This window comes from Vipera ursinii (genome assembly GCF_947247035.1).
Source record: "Vipera ursinii genome assembly, chromosome: 1".
In the NCBI taxonomy this organism is placed as follows: domain Eukaryota; kingdom Metazoa; phylum Chordata; class Lepidosauria; order Squamata; family Viperidae; genus Vipera; species Vipera ursinii.
Genome location: NC_139512.1, coordinates 202118243 through 202131007, shown reverse-complemented (window position 1 = coordinate 202131007; position 12765 = coordinate 202118243). Strand labels below are relative to the sequence as shown.

General features: G+C 42.6%; 1 protein-coding gene across 2 annotated transcripts in view; it reads left to right on the top strand.

Moving 5' to 3' along the window:
- Positions 1–12765, top strand: part of SLX4IP (SLX4 interacting protein) — a 97877-nt gene that overhangs the window by 81647 nt on the left and 3465 nt on the right. For both annotated transcript variants that reach the window (XM_083369937.1, XM_083369938.1), the window contains one exon: positions 9253–9362. In XM_083369937.1, the coding sequence (XP_083226063.1) occupies positions 9253–9362 (110 nt within the window). The remainder of the gene's footprint in view (positions 1–9252; positions 9363–12765) is intronic.

Here is a 12765-nt window from a genome sequence, read left to right as displayed (position 1 = left end):
CCTCTCTCCACGGAACCGGTCCCTGGTGCCCAAAATGTTGGGGACCTCTGATCTAGAATGTTATCTTGGTCACTGAGAAATCCAGAACTGTTAGGATCGCACGTTCCTAAACTGGCTTCCTGCATAGGTCAACTACTAAGAGGGTAAAGTAGACATGATATCAAAACAATCCCCTCCTTTACAACGTTATTGTTCCCAGCCGTTAATATTTCCCTTTTCTAGTTTTTTCTATGCCATGTTAATGGTTCCTATAATGGTTATATCTATAGGCCTTTTTTATGTCTCTCTGTACCTCTCTCTCCCTGTGCGTGTGTGTCAGAGAAAGATAATTTAGATAAGTAAAAGAATTTGAGTTTACTGAGCAGGATAAGGATTCATGTTAGATTTTTTTTTCTTTTTTGCCAGCCATCTCATTCCCACAGGAAATAAGCAATTGTATTCTCAAAACAAATCCCCTTAACTTAACATTTCTGTCTGCCTCCCTGATCCCCCAGTTCATTAATTATGGAAATATCATTGTTAGTGCCATAATGGGTATTATATGAAATATCTATTCTGTTTCATTGTTGTCTTTATTATGGAGTTGTTCTATTTTTCAGACAATTTATATATCCCTTTTAAAAAAGAGACTCTTTAGTTCTCACAGTGTCATTCAGAGAATGACTCACATTCCTTACATTAATTGTTCAGTTCTCAAAATATAACACATGCAGGGTGTGGCTTCGAGGGGAAAATCTACTGCACTTGCAGGACATGTTGGGAAGTGTTTCAGATAGAGATATTTTTTCTGTTATTTTGCAAAACGTTAACTCTTTTTTGCCTCTTTTTTTTTGAAAATGGGGCAATTATTTTTCTTTACACCGCCAGTTTCAGCCATAAACAATTAATTTCAAAGCAGATGGAGGCAGCAGGTGAAATTATAAGCTTTATCAACTGTCCTTGAAGAGTCTTACTCATGTTTACTAGGACCGTGGGAGAGACACAGGAAATATCCTGACAGAGTTTTCCTTTTGTGAGAGAAGCCTTCTCTAAACTTTGAATGGAACAATAGGGGAAGATAGATATGTCAGCCCTTTCCTATAGGCTTAATTTATGGCTAAAATAAATCCCGAGGATTTTTTTTCTTCAGATGCAAAAAGAAATCAAGCTTTCTTTCTTGAATGGAAAAAAAACATCTTAAGAGAAGGAGCAGTTTTGTTTGTGAAAATGGATTACATGAAAAAAGATTGAACATTGTGTCTTGTCTCTACAATTATTACGGTTAAATTCCGAGCCCTCCCCAAAATTGCATTAAAATCATAATACGAAAAAAACCCCTATCCATGTGGCACCCATATGGTGTTTTCCTCATGTCACGACTCGTTAAGGATAACATCCAGCCATATAAGACACTCTCCTGAAGTTTTAAGTAATATATTTCAGTTATGGCAATGGTTCCCAAACTTTTCTATACCCCGCACCCCTACAACGCTTCTGATATATTCTCGCAACCCTTACAAAAGTTCGACATAACAGCAATGAATTATGCATATACACCATATTTTTGAAACTTCTAAACCCAGGATTTCGCACCCCCTGGAATATCATCTCACACCCCTGGTTGGGAACCCCTGAGTTATGGATTAACTGTCGGTGAAAGCCACACCAATATGCCATAGATTTCAAAAGTGGGTTTGCCGTATGCCAGAACTGAGGTTCAGTGAAAAACATTTAAGGCCATTTTTACCCTTCTACTTCCAGTTGTATGAACTTAGATCTGAGGAACCAAATAAGAACTGTTGAATGTGTTTGTTGCATTTGTTCCACCTGTCACCATAGATGCTACGTTTGCTTTTGTGTTGAGTTCTAAAAAATACATTCTGTTGGTCATATTACCTATTGATTTGCTCCCTGCCTCCCATTTAGTTCAAGCATGAGAATATTGGGCTGAGAGAATGATCTTGAAGTACTCAGAGATAGTGGGTGGCTAGGGTAGAGTAGTGTCAGGTTGTAACTAATAGAATAGTAAAGCATATAAATAGAAGCCAGAAGGTGAGAAAATGCATTAATGGCAACTTATCTTGCTTCTCCTCAGTGAAATGTAACAGTACGTTGATATTTATGTACTGTTCATGTGTATTTCAGATACATGGTTAGATTTACCTGGCTGACGCTCTATTCTTAGGCATGGTATGATTAGGCTTAGGATGAGGTTTAAAACCCCAAACTATGGATTAAATTGTAGTTAAAATGGAATCCCTCAACTCTCATGGATTATGCTCATGATCTGGTTGTAGTTTACACACCTTAATCATGGTATTGAGTGCCGCTGAAATCTCATCTTGGGCAATTACCACCCACAAATGAGGGGTGAATATGGGTCCCATGGAGTTGGCCATTTTTTGTTCCCCTGATGTGTGTGTACCAGATGTGTGTATAGGGAGTGTGTATAGTGGTTAATGATGTTTTCACAACCATATAATATAAGGGATGATGATCAAAGGCCTGGAGATTAAAACATATGAAGAATGGCTGCAGGACTTGGGTTTGACTAGTCTGAGGAAAAGAGGCAACAGGGGTGACATGATAGCAGTGTTCCAGTATTTGAGCAGCTGCCACAAGGACGAAGGTCGAACTATTCTCCAAAGCACCAGAGGGCAGGACAAGAAACGATGGTTGGAAACTAATCAAAAGAGACAAGCAACCTAGAATTAAGGAGAACCTTCCTGTCAGAATCCATTTATATCACATTTCATAATTGTATAGGTAGAACAACGTGCTATTACTGAGGATTCTGCCATCTCTCTGAGGGGGGGGGAGAGGATGGTTACTAAAGCGATTTTCAAACAACAGGGGATGTTTTAACGGAGGAAGGGAGGGGGACAGACAGGTCTGGTTTCTATCTTCATTTACAACTGAAAAGGAAAGCAATAACCATAAAACCAAGGAGAGTTCCCTTTCCCATGGAAGGACCTGACACCTAGCAACTGACGACAGCCTGACCAAATGGATGAGGGGAGGGGCTGAAATGGGAATGGTTTATATAGGATTGAAATGTAACTTTTGTCAGATTCCGTCTTGTATTCCCACAATCGATTCCATCCTAGTAAACATTTTCCTTTTGGACTAAACTTGCATCCAAGAGTTCTTATTTCCTAAGATGTGGATTGAGGTGGGTCCTGACAGTAGACGGAATCTGCTTTAAGAGTCAACCTGGAAGGGAAAACCTTACCGGGGGACTTTGCAACAAATACAATGTCTGGCGACGAAGCAAGAGAGGAGGGAAGCCCCCTGGAGGGGGAGTCTTCCCCCCAAATGGAATCCCAAAGACAATGGGAAGCTGAAGCAGCATATTCCCCCGGGGGAGAAGCGGTGGAGCAGTACGATCGAAAACCCCGGTGGTCGATGGGCGTTGGAAGGAAAAGTGAGTGGGAAAAGGCTTCGGGAGAAACGACCCTGAGGCGTAGTAACCACCAACCGGAATGGGGGCAAGAGATGGAGAGTTCCCTGCACGCCAGCGAGGAGGAGCGGATCCTGGAAAAGGCCATTGATCTGATGAAAGCAACCCTGAGTTCACTGAGGGAGGAGAGAGCTGAAAATCGCAACCGAGGCAGCGCCTGGGGACGCAACTGGAAAGGTAATGGAGGGGATCCAACACCTGAAACCCCGGGGCCATCCAATGGAACAGGAATTGCTGCCTCAGCAGTACCCACCCCCCCAGAACCACAGATGGGGACCAGTATGAGGAGCGATACCGGCCACGGCGCAGACAACGCTCCAGCCAAAGACTCCTGCCCCTGGAAGTCAAATTCAAGGGGGAGCCATCACGACTGGGATTTTTCCTAACCCAAGTCCTCAGCTACATGGAAGAGTACGGACGGGACATCCCCAGTGACAAAACACGCATCCGAATTGTGCAATCTGCCCTGGACGGGACGGCTGCAGACTGGGTGGTGAACTTGCATGACTCCAACGCCCCAGAACTCAACGACTTCAACCGATTCATGTCATCTTTGAGGCGACGATTCGAGGATCCTTTGGCTGACCGTAAGGCCCGGGAGAGAATCAAAACGGTGAGGCAGGGCAGGCGAGCAGTGGCTGATTATACCCAAGAATTCCGAGCCATTGCCAGCAAGCTGAACTGGCCAGAAGACATCCTCCTTAGCCACTTCAAAGACGATCTGAACTACGACCTGTATGATGCTTGCCTGCCTCGAGGAGACCCACCCCACCTCGACGACTGGTACATCCTGGCGGAGGAAGTGGAAATAGACCTACTGAAGAGACACCGCAGAGGAAAACCATGGGGCCGCCTGCCACCCGAGCAAACACGCGAGGGGGAAAAACCACCAGCCACAGCCAAAAAATCAACAAGTTGCTTCAACTGCGGGAGAGAGGGCCACCGTGCTGCAGAATGTCGTTCAAAAGCCCCCCCACGAAAACCAGAGGCATCATCCTCCAAGAAGCTGGGGAAGCCCCAAGGCAACACAAAAGAATCTTCCATGAAGGGGACAGAGGCTGTAGAGTCCACAATTCCTGCCAGGAACTGGGACTGGACTCCGGCCTGCACCGCAGGGACAGTGGACAACTCGGAAGACAGCTCAGAGGGAGAACCATTGGTAAGTGGACCCCTTCCACCCATACTTAAGACAGTGACTATATTAGCTTCCCCTATGCCTGAAGCAGCCAAAATAAAAGCTCTGATAGACTCTGGGTGCATCCGCTGCCTTATCAGCCCAACGCTGGTGGAGAGATTGAGCATCCCAGTGAGGAGGCTAAAACAACCAATCTCTTTTAGTCAATTAGATGGGACAATAGCAGGGGGAGGACTAGCCACCCTAGCCACTTTACCAATCCACCTATCACTGGGGCCCCATGAGGAGGACATAACGTTTATAGTGGCCCCAGGCATGGAATGCCCAATGATCCTAGGACTGGAATGGCTGAAGAAATGGAACTCTGGGATAAACTGGAGGACAGCAGAACTCAATTTCCCAAAGGGGAGGCAGAAGAACTTAGACTCCAAAAGCACCCCCCCCAACCCAGAGGGAGGAGACAGCAGCAGTGGGGAAAGAAGGGATTACCAGAGATACCGGAGGAATACAGGGACCTGGCTGAGGTTTTCAGTGAGGAAAGAGCAGATGAGCTTCCCCCCACCGCCCCACAGACTGCACCATAGAATTCAAACCTGGGGCAAAACTCCCAAAACCCAGGATGTATGCCATGAGCCCAAGGGAAATGGCAGAAATGGAGAGATTCATAAAGAAAAACTTAGAAAGAGGATTTATTGAGCCTGCCAAACCCAAAGTGGCCGCCCCGGTTCTGTTCAGGGAGAAGAAGGATGGGTCCTTTCGTTTGGTTGTAGACTATAGAAATTTGAACACAATTAGTGAATGTAATCTGTACCCCCTTCCCCTAATGAAGGATATGTTATCCCACCTATCGAAAGGAAAGATGTTTACCAAACTAGACATGAGGGAAGCATACTACCGTATCAGGATTAAGGAAGGAGGCGAATGGAAGACTGCATTCAACTGCCCAATGGGGTGCTATCAATTCAAAGTATTGCCATTCGGACTGCAAGGGGCCCCCGCAGTCTTTATGCAATTAATTAATGACGTGCTGAGAGAGCACCTATATAAGGGGGTCCTGGTTTACCTCGATGACATCCTTATCTTCACAGAAACCAAAGAGGAACATATCAAACTAGTCAGAGCAGTCCTGAAGAAGTTGCGAGCTGCCCACTTATATGCTAAATTATCGAAGTGTGAATTCCATCAGGAAAAAATCGACTACCTGGGATATCGCATATCTCCAGAGGGCATTGAAATGGACCCTGAGAAGGTCAGGGCAGTACTAGAGTGGGCACCCCCCCGCACACGGAAGCAATTGCAAAGTTTCCTGGGGTTTGCAAACTTCTACCGCCAATTCATCCCCGCATTTGGCCAAATAGCCATGCCCCTCACAAATTTGTTGAAAACGAAGGGGGGGTCACCCGTGAAACCCAGCCAGCCTCTGAAATGGTCAATGGAATGTCAAGCAGCATTTGAGAGGCTAAAGAGACTTTTTTCTGCTGAACCTGTCCTAAAACACCCAGATCCCAACAAATCTTTTGTAATACAGGCAGATGCGAGTGATGTAGCGGTAGGAGCCGTACTATTACAAGAAAATGATGGCGGGACATTGCAACCATGCGCATACACATCCAGAAAACTCACAGAAACAGAACAACGCTGGCCAATATGGGAAAAAGAGGCATTCTCGTTGAGGTGGGCATTACTAACATGGCGCCAATTTTTAGAAGGAAATAAAATACCTTTCCAGGTCTGGACAGACCACAAAAATTTGGAAGCACTAAAAACGCCCAGGAAGCTCACTCCTAAGCAAGCCCGCTGGTCCCAACATTTTCACCGATTCAATTTCACTCTCAAACACTTACCGGGGGGAAAGAACTTCCTGGCAGATGCATTATCCCGCATGCCCCAATATAACAGCACAAGAGTTACTGACTTTAAACCACTTGTACCGGAACAACAACTGGCAGCACCAGTCACCACCAGGGCACAAGAAAAAATGAAGCCGAAGGTAGATAGCCAAACTGGAATAGAATTCAGGAAATCTTTGGAAAGTGATGAATGGTTCCAGAAAAATAAACATGTGTGCACAATTAAAGATGGAGTGCCGTGGGTGGGGGAGAAGCTATATATACCTGCCACACACAGAATCAATTTCATGCAACTGTGCCATGATACAAAACCAGCAGGACACTTTGGCTTTGTAAAAACCTTACACTTAACTAAAAGGCAATTTTGGTGACCATCTATGAAAAAGGACATAGAAAGCTATGTGGGTAGCTGTCAAATTTGCGCGATGGCCAAAAGACTGCAAGGGAAACCGCCAGGTCTGTTACAACCGGTGGCAAACCCCTCAGCCCCATGGAAAGAAATAGCCATGGATTTTATCGTAGAACTGCCAGAAAGTAATGGAAACACCGTAGTCTGGACTGTCACAGATCTGTTCTCTAAGCAAGTACACTTCATACCTTGCCAAAAAGTCCCGACTGCAAAAGCATTAGCAAAACTTTTTGTATAGCATATTTACAGATTGCACGGGGTACCACAACGCATCATATCTGACAGAGGGGTGCAATTTACGTCGGCATTTTGGAAAGAATTTTTATCCCTCTTAGGAACCACCCAAGGACTGTCATCTAGTCACCATCCTCAGACAGACGGAGCTTCTGAAAGACTTAATAATATACTTGAACAATATCTGAGATGCTATATTAATTTTCAGCAGTCCGACTGGACGGACCTACTGCCTTTTGCAGAAGTAGCATATAATAATGCAGTCCACTCAAGCACAGGTTACACTCCTTTTCAAGTAGCTACAGGCCAGAGTTTCAACCCAATACCAGAACTAACCCCAAAAGAACCGGTTATCCCTGATCTGAAGGAATGGATTGCTCAATTACAAAATACATGGCCAATCGTTAGGAAAGCGTTGGAAGATGCCAGAAAAGCATACAAGACACAGGCAGACAAAAAAAAGAACCGATCCCACACCATTTAGGGTAGGAGAGATGGTATATTTATCCACAAAATACCTGAAATCACTCCAACCCTGTAAAAAACTAGGACCAAAATATATTGGACCCTTTCCAATTAAAAGAATCATAAACCCAGTAACAGTTGAATTAGAACTACCCAAAAATCTTAGACGAATACACCCAACCTTCCACTGCAGTCTATTAAAGAGAGAACAACAATCACCACTACGAGAAAAAATCCCACCACCACCACCTCCCATCATGGTGGAAGGAGAACAACATTTTGAAGTGAAAGAAATCTTAGATTCCAGAAAACACCATGGAACGATACAATATTTAGTGGCATGGAAACACCTCCCCTCCTCAGAAAATGAGTGGGTTAACAAACTCCATGTTAAAGCACCCAAGTTGCTTAAGAGGTTTCATACAGAATATCCAAACAAACCAGGCTAACATTTATATGTTTTCTTTCCCCACAGATGGACTCATCTTTTTTCTGAAAGGAGAGCCGAATGTCAGAATCCATTTATATCACATTTCATAATTGTATAGGTAAAACAACGTGCTATTACTGAGGATTCTGCCATCTCTCTGAGGGGGGGGGAGAGGATGGTTACTAAAGCGATTTTCAAACAACAGGGGATGTTTTAACGGGGGAAGGGAGGGGGACAGACAGGTCTGGTTTGTATCTTCATTTACAACTGAAAAGGAAAGCAATAACCATAAAACCAAGGAGAGTTCCCTTTCCCATGGAAGGACCTGACACCTAGCAACTGACGACAGCCTGACCAAATGGATGAGGGGAGGGGCTGAAATGGGAATGGTTTATATAGGATTGAAATGTAACTTTTGTCAGATTCCGTCTTGTATTCCCACAATCAATTCCATCCTAGTAAACATTTTCCTTTTGGACTAAACTTGCATCCGAGAGTTCTTATTTCCTAAGATGTGGATTGAGGTGGGTCCTGACACTTCCTAACAATGAGGACAATTAACCAGTGGAGCAGCTTGCCTTCAGAAATCATGGGCGCTCTATCACTGGAGGTTTCTAAGAAGAGACTGCACAGTCGCTTCTCTGAGTTGATGGTATAGGTTCTTCTGCTTGATCAGGGGGGTGGACTAGAAGACCTTCAAGATCCCTTCCAGTTCTCTTCTATTCTAATATAAGATAGAAATACAAATGGAAAACTTCTGCTAGCATGAGATTATGTATGCGATACCCCTGGACGCATCTTTCCACTGTTTAGTCAGTCTTAGCGTGAAATATAAATCTGGAGGTAACATCGTATTACAGTATCCCATAGGCGATAACAGGAATATTAAGAGAGTCATTTACCACGCCATCCAATTTCTTTAATAATAATTGGTGAAGTATGCTTCTGACTGTTTTACAGACTTCTGATAAATGTCATAATTTGAGCCATGCAGGCACCAAGTATTTCCCAACAATTTCTTAGTATGACTGGAGTCAGGTTTATGGACCATATTTATTTGTGGTTCAGTTTAATAGCTAAAAAATGTACAGCCAAAGAGTATTGCAAGCGATGCAGAAAGCATTTCACAGAATTGAGCTTGTTTCTCTTCAGATTTGCTTGTTGGCATTTGAAACTATAATGAAGAGTACCGGTATTGTGTAACGTTTGGATTCAGTAAAATAAAATAATGGATTTGTGTTTCAAAAACTGGTATTGGGATTTTGTTTTTGTTTTTTGTTTTTTTGATAGGAGGAGAATCTATTCACCAAGGTGTCTGAATATTTTCAAGGTTCAACTGAAGCTAGAAAATGCCAGATTTCCCTGACTCAACAGGAAAAACAAGACACTCTAAAGAAGTTGTAAGTGCTCTTCCCACACGCCCCACAGCATGCATTTTTTTACGGCCAAGATGGGAATACAAAATTTAATAATGTCAAAGCAGCTGTCTCCTTCACTCCATGAGTATGTGGGGGTAAAGTTAACATCGAATAAAATCAACTTTCTAAAAATAAAGATTGGCTGGAACCAGCAGCAAAATTAAATTATAATGGAAGTTGAGGGAGAGAATTGATCTCAGAAAAAAGTAGCATGTGCTTTGGCATTCCCAATCGTGCTAAATTGACTTTTTTAAAAAAAGAATTTAATTTTGTTGGGTAAAAGACAGAGCTAACTAAAGCAATCATTTTTTTAAATGGGAACTGGGATCTAATGAGTCCAACTTACCCTTTTATTTCAAGTTGCTGGTGGGAATAGAGGGAGGTAGTTTGTAATCTTGTCTGAAACAGTTGTTCTAGGCCAGGGGTGTCAAACTGCTAGCCCGCGGGTAGGACACGTCATCCGGAAGCTGCGCCCATCCCATTGCTGGCAATGGCAAAAAGGCTCCGATACGTTGTGTGACATCACGTGACATCGAGAGTTTGACATTATTATTATTATTATTATTATTATTATTATTATTATTATTATTATTAGGTTTTTAGATAGGTTTTTAGATTGCGTCGGAAGGAGTGAAGGTCGGGGGCGATCCGGAGCTCAACCGGCAAGCGGTTCCATAGGTCTGGCGCGCCCACAGAGAACGCCCTCCCCCTGGGGGCCACCAATCGACATTCTCTGATCGGAGGCACCCTGAGGAGGCCCACTCTGTGGGAGCGCACTGGATGGCGGGAAGTTGACACCGGCAGCAGGTGCTGCCGTAGGTATTCCGGACCCATGTAGGTCATTACCAGCACCTTGAATCTCACCCGGAGGGCAACTGGCAGCCAATGCAGCTCACGGAGGCCCTAAAGGCAAATTACATTCATATTAAGTGCTAATTCCACCATTACCCCATGGCCAAATTTCTCTTTTCACATATCACTTAATTGCAAGGAAGTACATTGATGGTAGTAGTAGTAGTAGTAGTAGTAGTAGTAGTAGTAGTAGTAGGATATTTATTTAAAAATATCTTACCACTTTATTTTATAGATTCCATTATATTGTGCTTATTTCTAAAGAAATGATCTGATGAAATGTTGGCTGCGTCAAAAAGATCTATGTTTTCTGAGATATAAAAAATGAGCACTCTTATAATGGAAGATTTACTCTTTGGTCCAGCTAGATAGTAGCACTTATCCAATCTTGACTTATCACAAAAACTTAAGCAGTCTCAAACCTGGTTAGTATTTGTATGGGAGACCATCAGGAAATGCCAGTGCTGTAGATTAATCTGAGAAAGTAATCATTTGTGCTATAACAGTATCTATTATTTTTAGAATTCAAAACAGAAAAACCCAAAAAAAAGGCAACATGTCCAAATACACAGGCTCGAATTTGGTGAGGAGAGAGGTAGAAACCTGTTCCTCCTGTGGAAGTATTTTTACTGTCGGTAGTCTGATTGTCATCCTGTCATCTTTCCAGTCTTTAGGCTATTGGGATGGTCTTTCTTACCCTAATCTTCATCTGTTTTGGATTCCATCAGCCATTCTGAACTTGCCTTTTAATTAACTAATTTCGCATTATGGGCTACCTGGAGATTTAAAATACTGAGGAGAAACCTTTTTAAATTGTCTCTACTGTTCAAGGCCCATCTGTCACAAAGGCAGAAGGGAGTTTTCTCCTACCTCACTTGTAAAACAAGGAATGCATTCATCCATGAGTTATGCTTAGCCCCTCAGCTTTCTGTAGTTAGACCAAACGGGTAGGCAACCTTGGCTCTTTTATGACTCGTGGACTTCAACTCCCAGAATTCTTGAGCCAGCCATGCTAGCTCAGGAATTTTGGGAGTTGAAGTCCACGAGTCATAAAAGAGCCAAGGTTGCCTATCCCTGACCTAGGGATAAGGCACACAGAGCTTTTGAACATTTTTTAAGGAAATGATTTGAGATGTTACAGCAGCTCTGGTTTTGAGTAACTCTTGATTACTTTATTTTTCCTTATTTTCCAGTTTTATTGTGGGAATGTTGTAGGCTGTCTTGATTATCCTGCTTAGATGGAAAGATGGGATGTAACTTGAATGATAAGAGCTATAGAAATAATTTCATAAAATAAAATAGGGTCCTTTTATAGTTTGGAAATAGAGGAGAGTCTTTAGGGCTGAAGGAAAGAATATGCATAGTCCTTCTATTTCAATATATCTTGGTTCAAAATAAAGATTTCTGAAGCTGGAGCCATCTTTGTCTTGCTGTAGCTTAGAAATAAATAATTTATTATGACATAAGCTTTCATTAATTAGAAATGTTCTGCAATAAATTTTTGAATCTTTGAGGAACTTCAAACTTCTGTGTTGATCTTTGTAGCAAACAAACATTAAAATGATTTAAACTTCAGCTTCAATTATTGACTTTTTCATTTCTGGGAATCTCACAATTCAAGATCCACAGCACTATTTGACTGTGTGTGCGGTTAACACTTAGGCTGCTTGAAGTTCAGTAGTGTGTAACAGATGGTCCTATTTAACTTCATATTGCTAATGATTTTTCTTTTTCTACTGCTGCTCCTCGAACGAACACCCAGCATCTCAACTTTCTGATTTTCTAAAGTTTGCATCACTGGTTGTTTCTTATGGGTGTTTCTGATGTGTATAAAAGAGAATTTGAGTGAACAAACCAGAGCAAACCGGATGCTTGTTTCATTCATTCAGGTTATTCAGTAAGGAATGAGCCACTGTGAAAAGCTACAGCCTTTAGGTTCAGTAACTGATCACAAAACCTATAATAGTCTTATTTTTCTGTGTAAGAAATTTGGCCCATTCTACCACGGCAAAAGGCTTCAGCTTAGTAGCATTTCTAACGTTAACAACCATTTAGCCCCCCAAGTTCCACTTTTGACTCATCTGTCCATAGAATCTTTCTACAAACGGTTTTCAAAGAGCTTTTTAATAAACTTGAAATGAGTGCCTCAGTGTTCTTTTTAGGAGCAATCAGTGGGTTTTTGTTACTCTTCCTTGAACTCCATTTGAACTTTCTTGAACTTCACCACTGCTTTTCTGATGGTAGTCGGGATGACGGAAGTTACCTAAGGCCAGGGAGATCTACAGATCTATCAGTGTTCTTCACGGATTTGCTGTGATATTACAGACAATTTAACTCTGCACTCTTGATAGGGTTTTGACCCAGGGACCACTATTGGAAAGATTAGCTATTGTATCCAATCTTCTCCAGCTCAAGACTTTGCTGCCAACTATAGTAGAGAACAATGGCGACCCAGACTTTTAGAAATAGCTTTTTTTTCCCCCTAGACCAGACATGTCAAACACAAGGCCCGGGGTCCAGATCCGGCCCACGA